The sequence below is a fragment of the Scomber scombrus genome, chromosome 14 (genome assembly GCF_963691925.1).
Source record: "Scomber scombrus chromosome 14, fScoSco1.1, whole genome shotgun sequence".
Taxonomy (NCBI): Eukaryota; Metazoa; Chordata; class Actinopteri; order Scombriformes; family Scombridae; genus Scomber; species Scomber scombrus.
Genome location: NC_084983.1, coordinates 6941270 through 6966849, shown reverse-complemented (window position 1 = coordinate 6966849; position 25580 = coordinate 6941270). Strand labels below are relative to the sequence as shown.

The window sequence follows — 25580 nt, the reverse complement described above, 5'->3', positions numbered from 1 at the left end:
ATCTGGATCTGTGTGGAAATCAGAATGAAAGCAAATGGTCAACGCAAATCATTACATCAACATTTTCTGTTCAAATTCAACCACTTGTTTGACTCAACTATAAATGATTTCATCAGGATTGTAATAGTGTTTATGCACAATATTTATTTTCTTAAGGCTGTTGCTAAAGGCTATTTTCAACACTGATAAATAAGCATGTTATATGCTCAATTAATCATTTGGTAAATAAAGTTCATTATGTCCATCACTGTTTGCAAAAGCTTAAATTTACATATTCCAGTTGCTTGTTTTGTGTGATCAAGAGTCAAAAAGTAAGAAATATTCAATCAACAATAAAAATGAAAAGGGTTAGGCTCCCATTTGAGAAGCTGGAAACAGTGATGATTCACATTGTTGCTTAAAATGACTCAAATGATTGATCAACATTGATCCAGTAGTTTCCAGCTTTCATTTTTTAAAAACTATTTTGGCCTTAATTATGGTAACAACAAGTTTAAGAAATGGGTCATATTAGTTGTTCCAACTGTGCAAAAATGGAGCTCAGTCTCATTGTATTAAAATGTAAACACAGTAGGTGGTAGGCAGCTGTAAAAACAGCAGCCTGTTGGTATTACAAGGGGAATACATGATCACATGCTCTATCAGATTGATCCTATTTACTCTGCAAATCCAGTAAGATAAGCAAATTTGAATTTTCCTGCATATATTCAAATGCAGCTGAGTGTGACACAAAGGCAGGCGTTGTCTAGTTTGCAGGATCTAGTTATGCAAACATTCAAGCAGGAGGTAGTTTTATTATTATGCCATAAAGGCCTATTGTTTACAAATAGGACTTTCAACATGTAGGTGAATATTTCCAGGCAGAAAAAAGCATATTATTACCTTTAAACATCGAGGAAAGCCATCAACACGACGCGCTCTTGGTTCTCCTGCGTTTAATCTCGCTGTTGTGAAATTTTTCTGCTATTTTCCTTTCGTGTCCAGAGGGGGAATGGCGGTTTGTGTTCAGCTCGATCTCTCTCTTGGATCTGCCTTTACCTCCAGCATGGCAAGGGTATTCAACCAGGTTGTAGTAGTCATACTGATCGTAGTATGTCTCTTCGAAAGAAACAAATCTTTCCATGTCTGTCGCCATTTGGGAGCGAAGTGCAGCAGTTTCTACCAGACAAACTCAGGAGCAAGTAAACAGATGATGTCACCCTGTGTTTATATACACGCAGTCACGTGATCATGGCTGCGCAGCTGGATAGTTTTCAATGTGAGAATATGAAACTCGATTCAGTAAAGTTATTCTATTTATAGTTTTTATTATTTGAAAAAAGCGAATGGATTATGGTTTGTTTATGTTATATCACATGCTCTATTCATTACTGGTATGAATGTATTAGATAGATAGATAGATAGATAGATAGATAGATAGATAGATAGATAGATAGATAGATAGATAGATAGATAGATATATAGATAGATAGATAGACAGACAGACAGATAGACAGATAGATAGATAGATAGATAGATAGAGTACTTTATTAATCCCAATGGGAATTTAAAGTATTAGGGTTGAAAAAACAAAAACAATGAGGTAAGTAAAAGAAAAAATACAATTAAAGGGTAAATAATAAATAATAACTAAATAGACTAATTCAAATATAAAACAATAATTGAATAAATTAAAATAGAATAGACTAAATCATAACTATTATACTATTTGCTGAGTATACACTGTTCAGTCATGTCAATATGCTTGCCTAAAATACACTTATTATTATTATCATTATTATTATTATTAACAACAACAAAAAGAGTGAGCAGTCTGTTTTCACTGTGTCCTGACACAAGATATTCACTGTACATGCTGATGGCAGCTGTCAGCTGTATGTATGAAAACTTACACAACATTCATATAAAACCAATGTTGGATATCAAAATAATAATACATCTTTTAATTTTATATTGTTACAATCAAATATTAAAATAATAATATATCATTAATAACAATCATTTAATAACATTTACTATTCAGTAAGCCTAAGTAATAACAGTGTTACTAATGTGTCATTGTTTTGTGAGAAATTAAATTTAGGGCACTTTAATAACTGAAATGTGGCTAATGTTGGCTATGGAAATACTATCTAATAAAGTTAAGGCAATGGTTTACATTGCACAAAGTGAGAATACTATGTAGTCTAATGTACAATCCATTTATAGAGATGAATCCACAAATCACAATTCATATGCCACTCAAATATTTAGGTTACTCTCATCGTTTTTTAATCGTTCTGAACAATGTATAACAACCTTTCCTATTTTACTATTCATCTCATTTTATTCTATTGTTATGCATGATGGGTGCTAGACGGTGCTGTAAATTTCCCTCGTGATTTTGAGACCATGTTGGAATTAAGTGTTTTCACTTTATTTTATCGTTATTTCATCATTTATCACATATTTTATATCTTTTTCTGATAATGTGAAATAGTGCAATATATATGTATATACATTTATTTTTCCACTTTAAAATATGTGCAATAACACTATATAACTCAAGTATATTATCATTCACCATCAATATTACTCTTGTACATAATGTTACCTTATGATACCTATTGATGCTCTTTCTGTTTTTTTTTTACTATCCACTGTAAATTTCTCCACTGTGGGACTAATAAAGGAATTCTTATTTTATAATCCATAAATAAAATCAATCTATCAATAAAGTAAGTATTATTAATTAACAGATCATTTGTTTATGTTGTTGCAAATTCCATGTTATAAATCCATGCTGAGATTGTTGTGTGGATTGTTTCATCATATGAACCCATCAGTGTTGGGGAGTAACTAGTTATATGTAACAGCATTACATAATTTGATTACAAAATAAATGTAACTGTAATCTGTTACAGCTACTGAGAAAATACGTGTCATTAAATTATAGTTACTTATGAAAATATTGCTGTTTACAAAGGGGGGTTACATCTGATGTCAGACGTTTAAGATTTTGCTCAGGAGGGGTTTTCCCTCTTTTTTAAATATTTAACATGTTACTGAATACATATATTGCTGTTTTTAATATTTTGAATTCAATATGTTTTTATATTTTGTAAATAAATCATGACGTGGGCTTATTTGGAGCACAAGTGGACTTAAATGGTGTCACAGTACCAATTAAGCCCATGCCAGACTTTTGACTTTTTTCATAAAATATATTTGTATTATTAGATTATTTTATATTCCAAAATCTACATGAACTAATGAATACATTTTTCAATTGAGAGATAAATCTTGCTTTATATTATCTCTTATAAATCATGTCAGTATCCATGAAAAACACCTGAACTTAGATTTTGGTGCTTAATGGGTACACTTACCCTAACAGCTGAAAACATTGGTTAGAAAATTAGAAAGGTAATCAAATGTAATAAGTTACATTACTTTGATTAAATAATTGAAATAGTTACATTAATTATTAAATTTTAAATGAGATAACTAGTAATCTGTAACCTATTACATTTTTAAAGTAACCTCTAACCCATCCCTGCTATGCATGTACAGTGTGTAGTATGGTGTGTACAGTATGTACTGTTTCTCCTCTGCAGCTCAGTGTCCCGCCCTCGGTGTGGCGCGTGCTGACGCGTTTCCACGTCTCAGCTCTGTCTCGCGAGCTCGCTGCGTATGTATGCGTGTCTCCAGCTAGGCCAGAGAGTGATGGCGGCGCCCGTCCTGAGAGTGTCCACCCCTCGGTGGGAAAGAATAGCCAGGCTTCTAGTTTGCCTGCTGGGCATAATGCTGTCTCTTTATGCTTTTCACGTCGAGAGGGAAAAGGTCCGGGACCCGAGTTATAAGGCTATGTGCGACGTCAGCAGCTCCATCAGCTGTTCAAAAGTCTTCAGCTCAAGGTAATTTGAATTCAGCAAAGAGCGCCGACACTGAAGCTCAGTCAAGCTTTCTGCTATTGTGGCAGAGGGAAGGGCTGCGCGGGTTTTACTGTCAAATGAACTCATTACATTTGCGTGTTGGCAGCTGAAGCTAACTGCAAACTCTAACTGCGAGCTGCCAGGTGAACAACCTGTCTAATAGACGTGAAGTGATAGCTTTCATTTAACAAGCACATCATTAGCTTTAAAGCATCGGTGAAGCTAACTGCTAACCATTAGCCAACGCGACCCATTTGTTAACGTTGTACATCTTAGCCAGGAAGCTATCAACAGAGAGCTATCAGCACTGTTAAATTATCGATTGCTGATGTAAATCGATTACTCTAGCAGCCCCCTGTGTGCACGTAACTATTATTCACCCCTAACTTTAGCTCAAAAGTTAGCTTGTAGAGACTAACGTTACTGTTGTGAATGTGTGTGTCTGCTGCTGCTGGGTGAAGCCTGTCATGGCTAAAGTGTTTGTTTTGGTGGTTACCTGGTTTATTGTTGATAGCTTTAGCAAAAAAGTAACTGAATCTGTCATGCTGCTGTCATTAGCTGTCGTGCTAATGTCACCGGCTCTCTGTCAGTCCGAGGGGTTAAACCCTACACCACCCTAGTTACCTAAAGGGACAGTGCGCACAGCTGCTCCAGAGGACAGTGGAGGGGACTGTGGCAGTGTTGGCCACAGTACCTGAAAGTGTCAGTGCTGCTCACCATCACACACACACTGTTACCAGTCAGATAGCTCCACAGACAAAGCTGCCTATTAAAAATCACAGCTCATGTGTTAAATCAAATCTTGTTAAGTTGCCATACCGGCTTTACTGTCAGTGAATAACCCCACCTATCTGATCTCACCCAATAAGTCAGAGTTGGCCCTGAGCACATACTTAGCGTAACAGGAATGCAACCTGTCTAGGATTCATTACATACAATTGTAATATGAGTGAGTGAGTAAGTGACAGCTTTGCCATTGTCATCTAAAATAAACTGCTATCAGTTATCAGCTGTTAGTGCATATATATGTGTGTGTGTGTGTGTGTGTGTGCGTGCGCGCGTGCGTGTTTCACAATGTGTACGCCCAATGTATTTGTAAGGACTGGATTTCAGAATTTTGTCACTGGAGTTTCTGCTCCAGTCTAAACAATCTTGATGTCCAGCAGTCGCATCTCTAACACCATCCAAGAGCTACAAATACATTCAGTCCCCTCTATCTTTAGTGATGCAATGTGTTGTATTTATGTACAAATGTTTAAATGTGTGCTCTGTGCATGCTTTCTGAAATGCTTATCAGTTTGAGATAAAGCCTTGAAACAAAAGCCAGAGTGCCTGATGTAATGAAATGAATGGGAAACATAACTGTCAGCCATAAAAACATAATTTATTAGACGAGCGGAACAAACTCACACGAAGTCGAAAATGAAACGAGATTGCTAAAACGTATAGCACACTAAGATGTAATGTAACTTGCCTTTTTTTGTAGTTATTTTAAAATATTAACATACTTGGATAGACTCATAGTCTTCCCAAATATTTTACTACATGCCGCTTAAGAGTCTGTGACACAATGAGGCATTTTGTTGTGGTGAATGAGATGAAAAGTCTGAGTTATTGAACCCTCTTCTTATCCATATGCTTCTGTTGTAGGGCCTCAAAAGACACATGAAAAACTTAACACTTTCATATTGAATTAATCCTAATGTTCACTAATTATTTGGTCATGTAATAAGAAGAATTAAGCATATGATTATTGATAACTGCACAGTAGTACACAAAGACATCAATGTATATTCAAGCACTTTTAATTAAAAAGAAAGAAATTAAACCACACTGAAAGTTTGTAACACGGTAGAGCAGTTAAACAGTTTCAGAGCAACAAGCGTTGATATTTTTGCAGAACACGTCGAAACATTCGAGACGACAGAGAGAAACTGCTACTTTTGATCAAGCCAAAATGACTGCACCTCTCTTATCTTTTTTAGTGTGCTGGCTCTTGTTTGGTTTTTTCTCAGAGAGATACTGTATCTACCAGCATGTTAAAAAAAAAGAAAAAAAAAAAAAAAGATGTTGAAACATGCAATAAATAGAATCTCATACTGTTTCACTGCAGGGCAAAAGCCTCAGTTTTCCTCAGCAAACAAACACAAAGTGGAATGTGAGATCTAATGTCTTGCACGCCAAGGGTTTATAGTCAGCGGTTGAACAGAAGATCGGTGTTAACGAGGCGAGGACAAGAGAGAGCAGGGTCGACATCGGCAAACGGCACCAGCAGTCTTGCCGCAGAAACTCAGACACATTAAAATGCAGCTCTCTTGAGACAAGTACTTTAAAAGAGTTCTTAAAATAAGGTAAATTCAATAAAGGAATTGCCTTTTATGGGGCTCTCATCTGTCACATGCACTGAAGAATTTGGTGTGGGCAACCCAGGGCCTTAATCGTGCTGCTCAAGTTGTGTCAATAATATTTTCTGTTGCAGTCACCCCAAGGTCAAATAATGGAAGAAATGCACATTGTATTACAGCATTTGTTTTCTCCCCCTCCTCCTCCTCAAAGGTCCAGGTTGGGTTTAGTTTGCCATTTATCAACCTGGCCGGTGATGCTCAAACGATTAGTCAACTGTCAACTATTTTCATGCAAAATTGCAAAACTTTATCTGCTTTCAGCTTGTTCAATGATGGTGATTTTTTAAATTTATTTTTCATTTATAGGTCAGACAAAACTGAACATCTGTGGACGCCACTTTGGACTTACTGTTTTGTGACATTTTGTAGACAAAGCCATTGATCAAAAAATCCGCAGCAGACTAATCAATGATGAAAATAATCATTAGTTACAGCTCTAGTTCACTAACACAGAAATACTTTAATTTGCTCATCATAAACCAGCTTTATTCAAATTATTTGACCTGCTTCTCATTGCTGTAAACTGCTTTTTTATCTATTCTCCACTCCTTTACTCCCACTCATTGCTTTTTAATAGTTACTTTTTTTTTTGCTGATGTTTCTTCTCTGTGGTTTAGGTGGGGTCGAGGATTCGGACTCCTGGGCTCAATTTTTGGAAATGACAGTGCACTGAACCAGCCCAACAGTGTCTACGGGATTGTCTTTTATGCTTTTCAGCTCTTACTAGGTAAGATGTCATTTCCTTCATAGAAATATGTTTGACCATCGGAAACCCAGGTGACAAATCTCCCCTGCTGTTACAAAACCCCGGGGCTGACTCAACACTCTTTCCTTCTCCCGTCACAGCTATATTTGGCCAAACCTGACTCACATGACACAGAAATCTTATAGAGTGGCTTTGTATAAATAAGATTTTATCATTTAAAATAGGGGGCTCGTTATTATTATTTTTTTAAAAGAGTTAACATATTAGTGTAGTAACCACGAGTATATCAAAAGACCTTGACTGCTGTTATGCTGATAGCGGCTTCATCCTTGACCCTTTAATTACATAAATCATGCCATGTTTGTCAGTCTGAGTCATCATCACACACATATTTCTCCGCACGAGTGACTTGTTTTAACTCAAAGGTTTTTCCTGCTCGGTTACCTTCACAGTCACACTCTCCTACCCTCAGTACATAGATGATATTGCTGACTCAGTCGCCCCGCTTTGACATGTTTGCCTGCCGAGTGGCCCGTAGTCTCGCTCGGCCACCTGGCGCCAGAACAGAACAAGAGGTCCTTTTAGCCGCAGCAGTTAGCGCTCATTTGACTAACACAATAGAGGCCCAGTTAAGCCAAACTGCTACAGCGGGTCAAGATTTCCATATTAAAAGGCGAGACTTCTCAGTCAGAACTTCCATTATTCTTACGGCCTCGGACAGTTTAATATTTAGCGGGCGAGACTCCAGAATCTGCATAACCGCGGCTTTAATCTCCAATTAATACCAGTGTACAGCATGGGACTACTTTTGTAACATACACAAGGGCTTTGCTGTAGACTCAAAAGTTTATATCCACATGAAATTAATAGAGACTTATCCCAAAATACTGCATGGGCAATATGGATAACATCTATCATGGTATATGTTGTGTTGTATAGGAATACAGATGTATATTGTGACATAATAAGTTTAAATTACCTGAGCATAGCACTCCTGTAGCACTGTTTGGAAACTTAATCCAGCAGAATCAGATATCACGCTTTCTCTCTCTTGCTTGTCAGAACTTGACTCCTTCACTGCCCCCAATGCAACTCTACTTTAGTCACTGAACTGTACATATTTGGGTGTATGTATTATGCTAGAAGCAGCTGATGTGGCCTCTAGCCTCAAGCGGAGATGAGGAGTGGCAGCAGAAGTCTGGGAACCTCATTTCCTTTCTAACTCCACACCGTCAGATTTCTTTTCACTCAGCTCCCTCAGGGACCCCAGGAGTCTTTATACATGTTTTCATATGCAGCAGTCCTCCCTGGCACCTGTTACCAGACTGTGCAAAATCAGGGGAGTTCTTCTTTTTATGGATAAAATAACTAGAGAAGATTGTTGGTTTTTGGGTAATCCAGCAAATTGAATACCTGACAAATGAAAACACTTCATCATATTGACGCAAAATCAAACTCAACCATAAAGCAGTCCTACTCAGTGATTTATGATATCGCCTGCAATGGTCTAATGCACTAAGAGATACTTAAAGGATAGCTGTCACAAACTAAACAGCATGGCAGCGCTGCATTTAGTAGTAGTGCAGGGGAAGCTAAATGCAGCGCTGCCATGGATAAAGATCCTCCTCTGAATTATAACAGACTTTTTCTACTTTACATAGTCATAGAAAGTGACAGCCTTTGACACAGTGAGCCCTCGCACGCTGTATTTAGTTGATTGTATCCCTTGAGAGTTGCCAGTTTACACTATGTGACTCATTCATGTGCAGACAAACCACAAACTATTTTACTGAATGTTTTCCCAGTCACAGAAACCAGGACGCTCCTATTTTAGGTTCAGCTACGGAACAGCCAACAATTTGTAATTATGGATAAAGTGGAGCATCCTGGATTCCAATCAAACGTCTAATTAGACTTTATGAGTGATGATAAAGACGGAAGACCTGCCAATAATGACTCCTCATGTGTTGTGTCAGTGATTGTTACAAACCTGATGCAATAAAAGCCACGGAGCTGTGACTGCACCTCATGTGACAACAGAAGGATAAGACCAGTCTGTTCAGCGTGTGTTTTAAGGCGAGCGTCATCACGAGGAGGCCGACCGTATAAATAGAGAAGCGTCTCGAGGCCTGAAAAAAGCCAGAGAGGAAAGAGTAGGCTCATCATGGTTTGCTTGTGTTTCACAAGGTTGTGTCTTTTTCACTTTTGCCCTAAGCCCTAGTTTTTGTTTCTCGCCGTAGGAATGACTGTCAGTGCAATGGCCGCCCTTATTCTCATGACGACATCCATCTTGTCGGTGGTGGGCTCGCTCTACCTGGGCTACATCCTCTACTTTGTCCTAAAGGACTTCTGCATCATCTGCATCACCACATACGCGCTGAACTTCATTCTCTTTATCCTCAACTACAAGCGACTGGTTTACTTGAACGAGGCCTGGAAGCAGCAGCTCCAGGCTAAGCAGGACTAAAGCTGTCGGGAACGGCAAGAGAAATACGACAAACAAACAAACGAGAAAAAAGATAAAAAAGAAAGAAAAGAAATGTGACCTCTGAACATTTTTGACTTGCCACCAGGAGACCTTGCTTCCAATGTTTATTCTGCTGTGTGTTCAAAAAAACAAACAAAAAATGAAGAAATTTAACTTAAATGTTGGGCCTGACACCTCTATGTTGATTGCAAATACGGAAGGATTTATAAATGAATGGGTTTTTTTTTTCTTTTTTAATTTCTTTTACCTTGTTTAACATTGTACTCACTTAAGGAAGGGGGGCTGGCTGTGTGCGAGTGTGTATGTGCGTGCGCTCGTGTGTGGAGGGGAGACGCATCCACCCGAGCAAGCAGAGGCAGAAGGCCACGATACAGAACGATGGAGGACATCTCTCTTTTTGAACAAAAAAAGGATCGCAGAACGGAAGAAAAACGGGACATTAAAGGGGATTACTTGAACTGGTTAGAAGGGTCCTATTACTCCATATAGCAGATCTGCACTAAAACTCTTGAGAGAGGGTCCCAAAATTGGAGGAAAAAAACACTCATTAGGTTATCGTACAGTTTGCAGATAAGGTTCTACAGCAAGGTGAGGTTGGGGGCAAAACGATTAACATTTATACAGAATAGTTTTGTTTTTGTTTTTTCCATGTTTACACTTTGTAGTACGTTTCTGTTTTTGAAGAGGACCACTAAAAATGAACACGGGACAATGTGAGATATATTGTGTGTAGATCAGTCAGATACTAGTTTGTTTTTTGCAATTCTGTAAATAGCTGCTGAGCAATATTCCAGGCTAGATTGTGATTTTAAGTGTTGACACAAACCTTTATGGAATTATAAAAAAAAACAACAACAACAACAACAACTGACAAAAGCAGAAAACGTCAGTAAAACCCGGAACAAACAAACAAACAAACAAACAAAGAAAAAAAAAGGAGGAAAAAAAAGGTGATCAACGTCACAGTTAGGTGGACGAAGTCTGAAGATGTGTTCGCGGTCAGCGCAGGGGACACACACACCTCACGTCACCTGCTGATCCCGGTCAGGCATGCGGTTCAGAGTCGTGTGGATTTCTTTGTTATAAGTGGTTATTGTTTCAACCGAAGCCACCGACAGTCTTTTAAATAGAACTAAAGGTTCTCTTTCACCAAGTTTGCATAAAGGCAACGTCACTTTTCTTTTTTTTTTTGTTGTTGTTGTGTGAAAAGCATTTCTGACAACCATACCAGTGGGATCCATAAAAAGACTTATGTGCCTAAAGGAGTGTTAAGGTGATTTTTTAAAAACTTTTTTTGTTTTTGTTTTTTTTGTTTGGGAAGGGTGGGCGGGTTGGGCAAATGTCATGTTAACACCAGTTTTTGCTCGTTGTTTTTGTTGTCACAGGTCCAAGGCTTTATTTTTATGATTACAATTTTTGTAAATTAAGATACCAGTGAAGTGTTTCTCCCTCCCTAGTAGAGTCTCATGAGGTAGCAAAGGCTGCTACACTGTGATTGTCCGCTCTGCTCCACGGCAGAGCGGGCCGGGTGGCAGAAGCATCTCTCCTCTCGCAGTTTCAGTTGCGTTCACTGCTCATCTGGCTTTTTTTTTTTTTTTTTTTTTTTTTTTTTTAAGTTCACTGTCCGGGCCTGTATACATTTGATGTCAATTGAACAGTAACAGTGATCTTGCCAAGCTGAGTTACAGTTCATTTGCAAGGATGTGAACAAAACTTTGAAAATGTAACACTTTGTTGACACGAATGGAAGATGCTTAACAAGGTGTAACTTGTATGTTAAGCCATATTGTTGGAGGTATGTTGGATTTTTTTTTTTTTTTTTTGCTCTGGTAGGAAGATATCCTTTTCTAAGATGAACATTAAAAGTTGCTCGAACATAGTGAGACAGATCGCAGTACTGGAGAAGGGAAAAAAAAGAAGCAACCACAGCTCGCAGTGGCCTTGCTAAGAAATCCACAGTATTGTCGAACACGCTTAACAGATCAGCACCGAGCGACAAGAGAAGAAACATTGTCTCGTTTCCATCCAGAATCCACCAATCAAAGCATCCTACTTTTCAGATGCATGGTACACTTTCTTCCTGGCTCTAAGCATAAGTCGGCCATTGGACAATCTTGCACACACTGAAAGATCTATTATAATAATAATAATAATAATAATAATAATAAAAATAATAGTAATAATTGTAATAATGTGATTCATCTGTGGTGTTTAAATAGTTTCCATCACTGCTAGTCTCCAGTGTAAGCCCCTTCACGTTTCATAGAAGTTCTCTTTCACCCATTTTTTTTGTGGGTGGGGGGGTTGTTAAAGTATTGATAACAGCAACAGACAAGGATGAAGTCATCGGTTTTGTATGATGGAAACTTAAGGTGACACTCGCCCCTGCCCACAAGATATTTTACTACTTACAGTCTGTACATTTTACATCACTGTTACCCATTTTCCAAAGTGTCATATTTATGAAGTGTTTTTTCCGAAAGTCCAGGCAGACGGTGGTTTCCACTCATTTCACCTTCTGATGGCGTAAACTTGAAGAGGCTCGACACTTCTATCACTTAATCCTTCACAGTGAGGATCACACACACACACTGTTTGCCATGTAAATACTTTGTCTCTTCAGTTCCAGTACCAACAGCATAGTTTATAAATGTCACGCACAAGTGCACAAAACCAAAATCAAATATTTACAATTTGATTTTAACGGGAAAACACACTCTGCACACTTCGGTTCGCTTTGGAAAACGGTTCCCAGTTATGTGAAGTTGACACGATTGGTGGTGAACTGGCAGAAACAATGCGAGCGCCGGTACGGTCTTAACGAACTGTATTGTCCTCCATAGAATGGTTTAATGTTTGCATCATTTTTACAGCACGTCACCATTGAGATCTTCCTTATACAGTATTGCCTTGCCGGGCTAAACATCAGGTTCTTTTTCATCTCAACTCAGAATGAGTTAAGCAGCCACACTGTTTTTGTCTTTTTCTGGGGAAGCCTGTGCACTCACATGTAAGACAAGTCTTCTATGGATTCACTATGAAGTCTTTTTTTTTTTTTTTTTTTTTTTTTAAGAGTTAAACTGACATAATTTGCTAGTTTTTTTTTTTTTTTTTTTTTTTTTTTTAAGGCGACATCTATGGGTCCTGTGAGTACTGACCATAAAATGGACCAGCATACAGTAGGTAGCCTCTCATTACATCCATGATAACAGTCATATGCAAGCCCTTTTACACTAGATGTGTGCAATTACTTTAAAGAGATGGGTAAGGAATTTGGAAAGAGGAAAATCTTCAGCTGGTAAAAGGAATCATCACCATGTTGTGTGATGATTTAATGTTTTAAAAAACAAAGGTCAAAATCGATCGATACTTCATTCTCATTAATATTCATTTAGGCCCTGAGGTATAACTGCCATGTTAGTTGCATCACCAATGCCAACAAAAGTGCCTTCTGTTTGATCACTAGGCCTTGAGCCAAAGACGAGCAACAGTAATAGCCTTTTTAAAAAAAAGCGAAGAATGGTAACTGTAACAGGCACTTCTGCTTGCCTTCCTTAAGATGTAATCTGATCAATTGGTAATTCCCAAAGATTTGATATCCAATATCAGTGCAAAAATCAATACAATTACCAGACAAAAATGCCCTCTCAAATCAATGGCCGTTCCCTTTTTTCCCTTCCTGAACTCCACTATATAATTCTCATCTTTATTTTGTCTAGTTAGGACATGTTTATTAGCTAAGAATTCACTCTTTAAACTACAAGATTGTAATGTTATTTTCCCCCTTATCATTAATTGATGCCCTTTAGCTGTATAGACTGTTAACATTCTGGGTTATTTTAGTAAAAAAAAAACTTGAGGGGTTGGAGGGCTAGGAATCCATGTGTCAGCATAAATGTTTATTAAATTTCTTTGTGGAGGAAAACTTACTGGGTTTGCTTCTGTATTGCCAAATATGTTTTAAAATGCTGTATTTTCTTACATGGAAAAGTGTTACATGAGTGGTAGGAGGGGTGCGAGAAAAAAAATTAAATTGTTTAAATCCAGCTTACCTTAAGGGAAACTGTGGAAAAGGTTGACATGAGAACATTTTTAATTGTGTCATTGTCATGTGGAAATGATCTACCATTAAAACATTCCCTCTGAAACCATCTGTCATCTGACGTCTTTTGAATTCATGTAAATGACTATTAAACATGTAAGAATTATTATCACTGCTGAATAGAAGCATTTGGTTCCTTTGATAAAGGTAAAGTTGCAAAAACTGATTCCATTTTCAATCTGGTTACAAGTTAGTAATTGTTAAGCTCATTTTAAAGACTCCCTATTTTTTTTATCTGCTGTACCTTTATACTCTACTATAAGTAGAGAGCAATATATAAAATATTGGGGTAGCAATTTACTTTAAGTATTTAATTTAATTTTTTAAATATCCAATCTGTCTGTCACTTAAAAGTTTAAAAGAGTAGATCAAATCGATTTGATGAGATATTTGGAGGCATGCCGGATTCATGGTGTAGGTTTGCTTTCAGTAGAGTGTGTGAAGGTGGGGATACTGAAGTTGGAGATGCTATGTCCTGCGTTTATATCCATGTAGAGAATACCATAACTGTTATCATATTATCATGCTTTTTTGTTTTTTTAACATAATGGAAGTATAACAAACGTTTGAAATGCTGATTTTCTGCTTTATTAATTCACTATTATTAAAATAATGTTTAGCACTTCCTCGTCAGTTGTTTAAAGCCTCCAGCAATAAGATGGAGCAGCTTGTACATCAAAACCTGAGTGGAGAAGTTTGTGAAACGTGTTGCTTTGCGAGTACAATAAAGTTGAAGCTAATTTAGATAAGTAAATAACACTTCCACCTATTTAGCATTTATAAGCAGTATATAAATGTACTTAAACGTTTATAACACCATGATGTAGTTATGAGCAGACGTAAGAGTTTATATAATGTATTTGTCAGCAATTATAACTTTTTGCACTTTTTCCAAAGATGGTGATGCGCTAGGTTACAAATACAACGTAAAGACAAAATAATATTTTTTCTTAAAAACGGTTTACTTTTGTAATGTTGTTTGTATTGTGGTATATCTAATTCATTTCCTCTTTTAAGTGGTACCATCATTTTCTAATGTGCCTCATCTAGAATGTGGCAGCCGGACATAAAATGCTTTAGAACAGCCGTGAATATGAGTAAGTATATCAAAATCAGTATGTGAACATAACAGTTTGTCTAAGAGTCATGTGTTTAGACCTTGATGTATTTAATGTGAATCAGACACACCTGGTTGATAGCTCGTCTGTTTAGGAGCATTATCTTTTCTGATAATGATTCCAGGAATTAGACTGGTGTTGGTTTTAATGATTTACTGTTTAATGACACATCAGTCTGCACATATGTAAGACAGTTATTGTGTATCAGCTGTAACAGCTAGACCAAACCCAAAAGCATTTGTAATACTAGGCACTCTTTCACATACAATGTAAATGTGTGTAAAAGGAAGGGCTTCATGTACAGTGTAGTTTAGGTATGCATCCTGCCTGCCGCTTCATGTTTGAAACAAAGTATCCATAGATGTAACACAGAGGTCAATGTGATGAGGGTATGAGCAGAGTCACTGATGGTGAAACATCTGATTGCAGTCACGCCATCAACAATCAACTCATCAGTTAACCCTTGAGCTGTGTGTTGTCTTTAAGTCATAATGATTTGGGGAAACCAAACTTAAGACTGTGTAATACACCACTATGTGCTCCATAAACTGCAGCATGAGTAGTGTTAGACAATCAGAGGATGATTGAGAAAAAAAAAGACTAAAAAAGTTACATATTAAGTACATTGTTTGTTTTTAATACATTTATTTTTTCTCTCCAGTTGATTCTACATATAAAAATAAACACTTTTGTGATTAGTCAGCATTGCAATTCATTTACATTACAAGTACAGAGCACTTTTATCCTTGAAATATCAAAAACAGATTGGTTGTAAAAAACAGATGCAAATATTTGTAAAAAAAACAAACAAACAGCTTCCAACATAGTTATCTTAACTTGCTGTTAAATGAAAGACAATCGTATGTGTTTATTAAAGAAAATGTATCTTTAAACACACATGGAGGAAAGGAAAGTAGAGATAGTGTCCCTTCCATTATAGTGTCTTTCATCACCTGACCAGAGGAAAGGTCAGAGCTTATCACAAAAATGATTGTACCCGATAATTTTTATTGATCTTGACTTTTTCATGATATCACAAAGGAAAGCACCACCTGCAACAGCTAAATAAATTTCCTCCGTCTTCATTCGGGTGTCTCGAGGACTAACAATATTAGTTGTCCATCAAACCCATATAAAAGCAGCTAAATGTAAATTACATTATAGATGAGGCACTAGAGGAAAAATTTCATATCAGAATCAAACATTGCTTACATGTTAACAGTTGATCGCTGGAAACTCTGCTTATAGTGTTGGTGGTTTTGTTAAGGAAATACACACCACAGGAATAGCACAGCTTAGTTGTGTTTCATGGTGGTTGGACTTCATATGTAGGCAATGAAATGGTTTCAAAGGAAATGTTTCATATGTGCTTAAGTTAACTGACTGAATTTTACCAGCATTTTTCCCATAAGTTGCTGTGCTTTCATGGGATCGAGTCTGTCCTGGACTGGGTGCCTCAACACTGGTGGGTGTCAGAGGGAGCAGGGATATTTGGTCCAAGGAGGTAGTCTCCCAGTTTCATTGGCCAGTCTCCAGTACCTCTCCTTTAGGACGAATGCTGCTGCTTTGGGCTGCCTTTGCCTGGTGAAAACACCCTTCTTGTTGCCCACGACACGGGTGATCCCTGCAGACACAAGAGGATCGATGAAAACCTCAAGCCAATAACAGACTGATAAAGGTATGAACAGATTAATTTTCTTATTAAACTGCTTCCTGAATGCATAGAGCCAGAACGCTAAGCCTTAGGTAGTTAGAGGTTAACAAAAATAGCTCTGTCACCAAGGTGTTCTGATTTGTTAGCGCAACAGATAGGGAAAGGGGAGCTAGAAAGTTGGCAAGATATCAGCGCTGGCTTTCAAACATCTCCTAAATGCCCAAGTGACACCTCCTGTAGTGCAACTTCAACTCATGCTAGGCTTAAACAATGCCAGCACTATCTCCATAGCAATAACACAACACTCAATATAGTCATGGAGCGAAATGATGCAAATGACAGCTGCAGGTGCTGCAGGTTGTGATCCGCAGCTTCACTACCTTGTACAGTCATGAAGTCGGCAAAGTTCCAGATGAGTTCACCGATGACATACTGCTTCCTCTTGTGGTCAAACACGTCGTGGTAGCTCTGCAGGACTACATTCTGATACTCCTCAGTAAACATCACGGGTGGATCCTGTAAAGTAAACATAAAGCCTCTTACTGCAGGTCTCGACACGGTCTCTGTGAAAATATTACGCAAGCCGTACAGATTCTACTAAGAAAACAAATGTTCACTGCTGCTACACTACAGCTGGGTATTTGGGTGTGTTTGTGTGTGTAGCCTCACACTGTGGAGCCCTGGCACTGCATCTGCTCCATATTCACTCTGGATGATGGGTTTCTGGTACTTCCCATACCAGCTCTCAAACTGGTTGTTGAGCTGTATGGGGATGACCTCCAAGTGACCTGGATCATGGTACCAGGAGAAGTAACTGTTCACACAGATTACATCCACGTAGGGAGCCTGGTGATGGATGAGATATTAGATTCAACAAACATTTATAACATCAACTCTCAATTTAAAGAAAAGAATAAAAGCGATAACTACTACTACTGCCTGTTATGAGTCTAAATATGTACCATTGTTCCAATAAAATGATGGTTAATGTAATATGTTATTTTCAACACATTATTATAACTATGTCAGTAAGTGCACAAAAGCTCCCCCAAAGGGTCACAAAATGAAGTGTTTGAAGTGAATACACCCAGCCAGAGGCCTTTACTTCCATATTAGTGCCTGCAGTCAGTTAGCCAGCAGCTGCAAACTAATCAGTACCTTTAAGAAAACATCACCTTGAAATATATTCCTCACAGCATAGGAATGTGAACATTCATGATGCTTGTCAACAACTCCGCTTGACATAGTGTCAACAAGCTCTTCAGAATTTGAAGAGATAAACATCTGCAAGGCATCTTTTTCACAAGGCTTTTTATCCGATTGGCCATTATGTACAATAATAGAACATTCAGTCAAGTGGCAAGGTCTGAGAGGGGGACAAATGCATGCAATTGTAAACAAATGTTCATTTGAAATGCAATGTATAGAATATAACAATAATTCAGATTAATGTGCCTGATCAAAGATGGTGTCATTTGCTCATTTTTACTACTTTAAGACGAGAATGAATGTGAATGCTTTCAGTATCTGACCTTAAAACATGAGTTATTAGTATCTCTGCTGTTAGGTAGATAACCTTTTTATTAGTTTAGCTGAACTTTGAAAGAGTCACCTAACACTAGTCTGTACAGCAGTGTTTTGCTGCACCTGTAACCACACCTAACAGTCATAGTGGACTGATGCCCTGGAGTTATCAGTACAGCAAGGTGAAAAGTTCAACCACCGGAGGGCAGCAAAAGCACAATATTTAGAGAGTGTGAAGTTACTCTTTAACTAAAGTATTTGAGGCCTACAGTGCAAATAAAAAAAGATAGTAACAACACTTATCTTAACAGATATAATTACAGATAATGTGAATAATAAAGGATAAAAAATATGACAAATAATCAACATTTTGTGCTGGTTTTTCACTTTGGCATACTGTAAGTGGGTGAATCCTGTGAAAACTCACCCCCTTGTCCCTGGCGTAGTTACTGTCTGTGATGTATGTGACAGGCCGGGTGGGGTCCAGAGCTTTAGTGTGCTTTATCAACGTCCTGTAAGACAAACAGAAAACACCTTTAGGTGATGAAATTTTGAGTCACTACGAAAAAAGGTGGCAAGCATATCAAACAGTTTGCTACAATCATGTATGAGTGTAGTTAATAATGAATAAACTTCTTTTGTCGGTCACAACCCACGTGTGACAAAGAAAGCCAGTCTGGAAACACAATACCACTTTGTTGGATTGGTACACTTGTTTGGCAGGTCGAGTGTTTCTCTGCACAGTTTGTGTCTCTGAAGCCTCGGGCTGTTACTGAGCTCCAGCTGTTAGAGTCCAAGTCAGATTCATGACAACTCTCACTGCATTCCACACTTCAAGAGGTGTGACCGAGAAACAAAACACTATCTCTCATACAGACGTTTTACAAATTCTTTACTGTACAAAAACAACCATAAAAGGACTGAATGATAAGATAAGTCTTCCAAAAAAATGACTTTACTCACTTGAAATAAAATTCAGCTGGGGGCATCTCCGCTGCTGGCTCATTGGCTACTGACCACATGACCACAGAGGGATGGTTCTTGTCCCGACGAACAAGCTCGTCCATGACAACCAGGTGATGAGCCAGGGAGGCGTTTCCAAAGCTACGACTACATCGTTGAGCAAACACAGAGATGACAGCTCATTAAAAAAAACCCAAAGAGATCCATCCATCATTTTACGTTATACAGCCCTCAAACCAGCACACGAAACAAAGCCAACTCTCTGTAAAACATCTGTGAGAAAGAACAGTGAGATCTGTCCTGTGTCATGTACAGGTCACAACTGTTTACTGCTTCAGTGTCTTTCATGATTCATTAAAAGAGGTGTTTTAATATATTCTTATACCTTTGATTTCCTGACGCAGAGGTTTAAATACTTGACTCTCAAAAACTGACTAACATTCATGTTAATGCATCTCAACACAAGTAAATTAAAATGTTGCCACAGACACAATGTGAGTGAGTGCTACAGGCATGCTGGAAAGTGAGAAGTCTTTCTCTATGTTTCCTCTTTTCTCTTTTGAATAAATCTAATCGAATTACAACCACATGTGGCTCTTCATAATTAATTGAAGCTTAATGGAATTTGGCTAAAAGCTGTTTTATTCAATTATTGTAACTGGATAAACATCCATTAACTTGAGATAGAAATTGCTTTGTGAATGTTTTTTTAGTGTGACCAGTTCCCTCTTTTTGAACAATTCAATTCAACTGCTAAATATTAAAAAATATGAACATTTATCATTTATTTCATGAATATGCATCTTTCATTCTGATCTATAACTCCAAATTAATTCCCAGTTTTGTAGACTTTCATATAAGTCCAATCATTATGACTGTAATAACATTATGAAGTCCTAACTTCAGAAGAAGTCCTAGTCTGTCCTCTGACCTCACACACTGTTGACCTCCCCCCCCCCCCCCCCTAAACACCCAAAGGTCACAACTGAGCGGTGACACCTACATATCTTTAATGCCCACCCCTGGGCACTCATCAATCACCACGATGCCGTGGCGGTCACACATCTGCAGGATCTCCTCCGCGTAAGGGTAGTGGCTTGTGCGGAAGGAGTTGGCCCCCAACCACTTGAGTAAGTTGAAGTCCTTGACAATCAGGGGCCAGTCAAAGCCTTTTCCTCTGATCTACAATACAGGGGAAATATATGAGGGAAAGATTGGATTATCGAACTTCTAACACACTTTTCATGCAAATAATATTAGTCTTTGTCCATGTAGTGTAAGGGGGAGAACTGGTGTTACCTCTATAAATGTAAGGACATACTGTGTGTGTTACCTCAGAGCAAAATGAACACTTAAACTCTTAAAGTCTTTTGCTTCCCTCTAGTGGTACTCACGTCAGAGTCCTCGTGTTTATTGACTCCATGGAAATAGAAGGGCTTGTTGTTTATGAGGAACTGGGTGCTGGTAACGTTGACAGTGCGGATGCCAACTGGCAGACTATAAACATCCTCATATGTTGATCTTTCATCAGCTGCCTTCAAGCGAACCTGGAGGTTAAAGAAAAGAAAAAGAAGAAAATCTTGATAAAAACTGAGGTCTAGTTGGGAAGTTCGTTCTTACACAAGATAACAACACCAAACGCACACAAAAAAGTGCAACAAAATATAAGATGAGGAAGAAAAGCAGAGGGAAGTTAAAACTGGAATCTGGCTTTCACAATATCTAAAACATTGAAACTGTGTGGGAGAAAGCAGACAGGAAAGTTGCAGCAAAACCACAAAGAAAGATCAACACTTTTAACATACACAAGGTCAAGTTATAAAAACTTCATTCTTGTAAGTGTATACACACCTTTGACTGGAATTGAGGATTATAATATGATTCTAGATTATTTGACTGGGAGAGATTTAGAATGTATTTCACTTAAAATGCCACTTAAAGGAGCTGTGAATCTTATAAAGCTGCTAGTCAGACATAAACATCCACATGTTGCGGCAAGGCACAAATGTCAAGCTAGAGGGTGGCACATTATTTTTTTTAAATCATATTATATTTTTATACAATATAATATGATTTTTGTTATCTTGTGTGGGAACAAACTTCCCAATTAGACCTCTATACAATTCACTTAGGACTGTTTAGGTGTCGGTCGTGTTATAGTGAAGTTGGGGTGTCACACAGGATGCTCAGATGCAGTTAAATCTGCTGATTGCGAACACGACAACTCAGTCTCGCAGCTACTTAGGCTTGTTGAAGGAAGTGTGTGTGTCTGTGTGTGTGGTCTGTGGCATCTTAAAGCATTCGTCAACAGTTCACACCATTGAAAGACAGAAAACCTGAGTAATAATGTTATGTCAGAGATCTGATTGCTCCTGTTGACTGTTGGGTCATGCAGCAACATGTAGCGGATGTTTGTATGTGACGAGTTAGATAAGAAACTGCTTTATATTTCTGTGGGAACAGGTGCTGTTGTACTTTCAGAGATGTAGATCAGGTCTGAAATGCACATATTTACGCAAGTGGATTACAGTTAGTTTGATGCAATATAAATGTGTGTATGAAGCAACTGTGACTTAACAATCATTAATTCATGATCTGTGTTACATTTATTATGATTTACTGTAACTTCATTTGACACAAGACTCGCAAGTTCAGTGGCAAAGCCCACCACACATGACCTGAATCTGAAACTTGATGCAAAAACTCTCTTCGCCATATGTGTGTGTGAACATGTTGTTTTACCTCCATAGTGTAAAGATAAGCTGGGGTCTCGTGCATCAAGTACGGCCACCACAGGTTGACATCTTTCACTTTGAGCACTCCAGTTGTCCCGTCGGAGGAGGCCACACAGCGGCGGTTTTTGTCCATCAAAGTGACCTTCAAAGAAGCTGTGGCAGCACCTTGGACTGATACCTTGTATTTGACCAGACCTGAAACACAGAGGATACAACAAAGTCTAATAAACCAAGACATCTTTCTGTACATGATGCAGCTGATATACAACTTACTCCGTTGAATTCTAGCCAATGTTCAGTACTAATAAGGGATTGGAATTGAATGAATTAGTGGTTTAATTGCATACGTTTGTATTTATTTACCAGTGTTATCCAAGAAGTCAGTCACCACAGTGATGTCATCCACATAAGCTCTAGGAGTTGTATACAGCAACACGGAACGATGTATCCCAGCATAGTTGAAGAAATCAAAGTAGATGTTTTGCACGAAAAACCCAGCAGGATACCTGTTGACCAATTACATTGTTCGTCATTATCTCAATACTCATTGACAGGCAGCATGTTCAATACTGACTAAATACTACTTTAAACTACTTCATTTTTAATGATGAAATCGGTTAATGTTTCAAATCCGAAAGGAGATGAAATGTCCTTTAAAATGTCACTGCTGTCAGGGGAGTTGAAGTGTCATCTGTACTGTAAAGATTAAACGTAGTTAAAGTGTAAGCCTGAAAGCAGCTGAACTGTCAGATGATATTTAAGCAGCTGACTTTTCTCAAATTTGTATGGATGTGAAACTAAAGTCACAGCTAAAGTCAAAGTATAATTGATGAAATTGGGATAAAGGACACTTGAAGGGTCAGTTAAGGTGCAAGCGATGAAAGCGGTTTAAAGTGTTGTACATTGGTTGAACTATTTGTAATTTAACCATGTTAATCTAACACAATGCACACCAGTATTAAAATGTCTAATAGTATAAAATATAAAAACATTAAACGCAGAGAGAAAAGATATCAAAAACTGAATAGGTGTGAAAGTGTTGTGACCTGTTTAAAGTTTAAATTACTATACATTATTAACATTTGAATTGAAGCACGAGTTTAAGATTTCTTATCAAATCAGTGTTTTAATAAGGAAAATGAATGTGGTTACTTGGTGGGGTCGTTCATGTGCTGGATGGTTCCTGGAGGAAGAGTCTGTAGAGTCAGAGTGTTGTTAACAGCGATGGTGATCCTGCACGGCATAGTCGTGTCCTTGCGGATTAGACTGCCTATCTCGGCCTCAAAGGGAAGATGGCCACCTTCATGCTCTGTCACTTTCACCCCGTTCACCCACTGGAAAGAGGAAACAGTTATTCTGAAGCTGTTTGGTCACGTGGGTGGGTACAAAGGGATGACTGAGATAGAAATAGTCTACAAATTTAATACAGGCATGATAGCTTTGGGTTTTGGTGGGGGGGTGCACATAATACTCACCACCATTGAATTATAGTGAGCGCTCCCCACTCTGAGAACCACTCTAATTCCCTCATCGGTGATCCAGCGGGCAGGCACCATCACCTCTCGCTCATACCACACCCAGCCAATGAAGTCTCTCAGTGCGGGGTCCTGGGTGATGTCATTGTAGCTGGCGGGTACCGGCATGTCGATCACTGGGCCAGTCTAACACACAGGAGCACATGGACGTGGGGGGAAAATGAAAAGCCTTGATTTATTTCTAATAGGGTGAACAGTGTACTGTAATTAAATGATAATCATCCATAATTACAATAATAATAGTAACAGCATGATCATAATAGATCAATTTTCAGCTGATCCTCATTTTGTTCTCATGGTAATGGAAAGGAATAAGGTGAAGTAATAAGAAAAAAAAGGGTTTTTTTTGTCTTTTCTCTAATTTTTGCTTTTCCTTGTTAAATATTAGATATGTCATCTCTAGCCTTCAAAACCTATGAAAAATATCACAGCGTCATAAACCTCTGATATCATTATGTTTCTATAGACTAAAGGAACATGATTTTTTCAGTTAAAGTGATATTAAATTGGGGGGAGTTTAGTAGTTATTGATCTTATTTATCAGTTTTGAACTTCTATGATATCACAGTACCGTCCACTAACAGACTGACAATACGTTTAAGTTTATTATAATATTCTCTATAATATTCCCATAAGGACTTACAGTACAAGACGTTTCTGTTTTGGACGGGTTAGGGTTAGGTCAGGAGCCCAAATGAACATGAAAACATGTTTTTCATGCTCTATCATTCCTTCCCTTCATAATGTAATTACAATGTAGGTGATAGGAGTCAAAATGTATTCAAAAGTTTATCTAAAGCTAGTTTGAAGCTTCAGCCATTCAAATGAGTCAAATCAAGTAGATATCTTTCAATCTTAGTCTTTTTAGTGCCAAAGTCCCTCTTTTTGTTACTGTACTTCCACCACAGCTCAACAGGGAAACACAAAGAGGGGATTTGACGCTAAAAAGTGTAAAACTGTAAATGTGGCAGATACCCACATCCAGGTCAACTTTTAAATGCATGTTTGCACAAAATGGATTGTGTATTTTGGCTCCCATCACTTACACTGAAAGCACATTTGAAGGGGATTTTTAACAGCCAGTATAAACAGGAGGAATGATTACAGCGATGAAAACCTCTTTTCTGTGAACTTATTCTTTATGTATGTATGTAGATTAACCACTACATGTATTTGACCTACAGTAAGCAGTCTAAAGTCTTGACACATGTTTACATTAGCTACATCATGTTTACATTAGCTACACCATGTTTACATTAGCTACATCATGTTTACGAGCTGGTTGCTTTTGGCTGCGGTCCTGCTCACCTCTGCCAGGGGACTTTTGTACCAAGCTTTCTGGAAGCCCTGGTTCCTGTCCGGGGACTTGTCAGCCCTGAACACCCACAGCCCGTTCAGCTCCTTTAGCTCCCTGGAGGAAGACTCCCGGGGGAAGAGCATCCCGGTGTCCAGCGGACAAGCCGCGTCCCACAGAGACAACACACACAGGACCCGCAGCACAGCGAGGACACCAGGGGAGGACATCCTGGACACTGCTGCTGCCGCTGCTGCTGCTGGAGTCCACTCAGGAAGTAAACTCGTGCTGTTGAGTCAGTCACATGATTTACTCTGCTGTCACGTGATCACAGAGCCAACCCCTCACCGGCAAAACTCAAACTTCTTAGCTATCTAGACATATCTTCAAATACTGTAAGCACTGCTAGTTCTGTACTTTTTGATATTTTAATATGAGTTTTAGATCAAATAAAACTATTATATTTTACTTCATTTGAGAAGAATTTCAATAAAATATAAAATTCTGGTTAAATGTCAATGTGAACTAAAATAAAAATTGATAAAAGTTACCAAAGCACTTTGTGTCCCTGTGATCTAAGATCTGTGATATCAGTGATACTCTTCTGACTGTAACACTGCCCTGTATACTAATTCATCCATTCGTTCATTTATAGTGGATCATTTTCAACCAGCTTGCAAAGATATGTCAGATATATGACTTCCTTTTTTTTGTATTTTTCCCACATGATACTCTTAAATAATTCATCACATGATCAGAAGTGTTAGTAGGGTAGGTTTTATACACCACATTAGGATCTTTTAGTTTCAGATCTTTGTATATTGCACCACCCGGTGGCCATTTTTACAAACTATTGAAAGTGCACTCCAGTGAAAGTTAAAACTCAACACTAAATTTGCTGTTAACCTCCAGATATGTTATTTAGATCGGCTGAAAACTGCTTTGTTATTTGTGTGCATTTTTACCCTATATCTTCAATAGCCTAAAACTCCTTTTAGTCCTGCAAACATGACCAACAACACCAGGGCTCAATGTACTGATGAGGTCCAAACTTGGATTTAAGTTAGCCCTTAATCATGATGAGTGAGGGTCTTTATGGAGACCTCATGATAAGGTTGTAATGGAGCAGTTACAAGAGGCCC

The 25580-nt window shown here is 38.1% G+C and overlaps 2 protein-coding genes across 3 annotated transcripts; one reads left to right on the top strand and one right to left on the bottom strand.

The window, feature by feature from the left end:
• The first annotated feature begins 3705 nt into the window (after positions 1 to 3705).
• Positions 3706 to 10623, top strand: vkorc1l1 (vitamin K epoxide reductase complex, subunit 1-like 1). The gene is made up of 3 exons (XM_062433949.1): positions 3706 to 3896; positions 6937 to 7046; positions 9266 to 10623. Exons 1-3 carry the CDS (start codon positions 3706 to 3708, stop codon positions 9490 to 9492), a joined length of 528 nt encoding a protein of 175 aa, XP_062289933.1. The 3' UTR covers positions 9493 to 10623.
• A 4724-nt stretch (positions 10624 to 15347) lies between these two features.
• Positions 15348 to 24710, bottom strand: gusb (glucuronidase, beta). 2 transcript variants are annotated; one of them, XR_009927114.1, is made up of 13 exons: positions 24453 to 24710; positions 23085 to 23270; positions 22762 to 22943; positions 21973 to 22115; positions 21617 to 21804; positions 20269 to 20421; positions 19878 to 20056; positions 18875 to 19021; positions 18339 to 18423; positions 17057 to 17233; positions 16768 to 16903; positions 15632 to 16357; positions 15348 to 15548 (listed from the first exon to the last, which is right to left on the bottom strand). XR_009927114.1 is itself a non-coding variant. In XM_062433948.1 (12 exons), the coding sequence occupies exons 1-12, from the start codon at positions 24666 to 24668 to the stop codon at positions 16206 to 16208; spliced, it is 1944 nt and encodes a 647-aa protein (XP_062289932.1). In that variant the 5' UTR covers positions 24669 to 24710; the 3' UTR covers positions 15348 to 16205. The 2 variants fall into 2 exon arrangements, 1 of the variants encoding a protein (XP_062289932.1); XM_062433948.1 differs by having other exon boundaries at positions 15348 to 16357.
• Positions 24711 to 25580: the final 870 nt, after the last annotated feature.

Coding starts and splice junctions, on each gene's coding strand:
- vkorc1l1 (XM_062433949.1), top strand. CDS start 3,706: ATGGCGGCGCCCGTCCTGAGAGTGTCCACCCCTCGGTGGGAAAGAATA. Junction 3,897..6,936: donor TCAAAAGTCTTCAGCTCAAG/GTAATTTGAATT, acceptor TCTGTGGTTTAG/GTGGGGTCGAGGATTCGGAC. Junction 7,047..9,265: donor TGCTTTTCAGCTCTTACTAG/GTAAGATGTCAT, acceptor TTCTCGCCGTAG/GAATGACTGTCAGTGCAATG.
- gusb (XM_062433948.1), bottom strand. CDS start 24,668: ATGTCCTCCCCTGGTGTCCTCGCTGTGCTGCGGGTCCTGTGTGTGTTG. Junction 20,422..21,616: donor CTTATCTTTACACTATGGAG/GTAAAACAACAT, acceptor TTTAACCTCCAG/GTTCGCTTGAAGGCAGCTGA. Junction 20,057..20,268: donor ATAAACACGAGGACTCTGAC/GTGAGTACCACT, acceptor CCTGTATTGTAG/ATCAGAGGAAAAGGCTTTGA.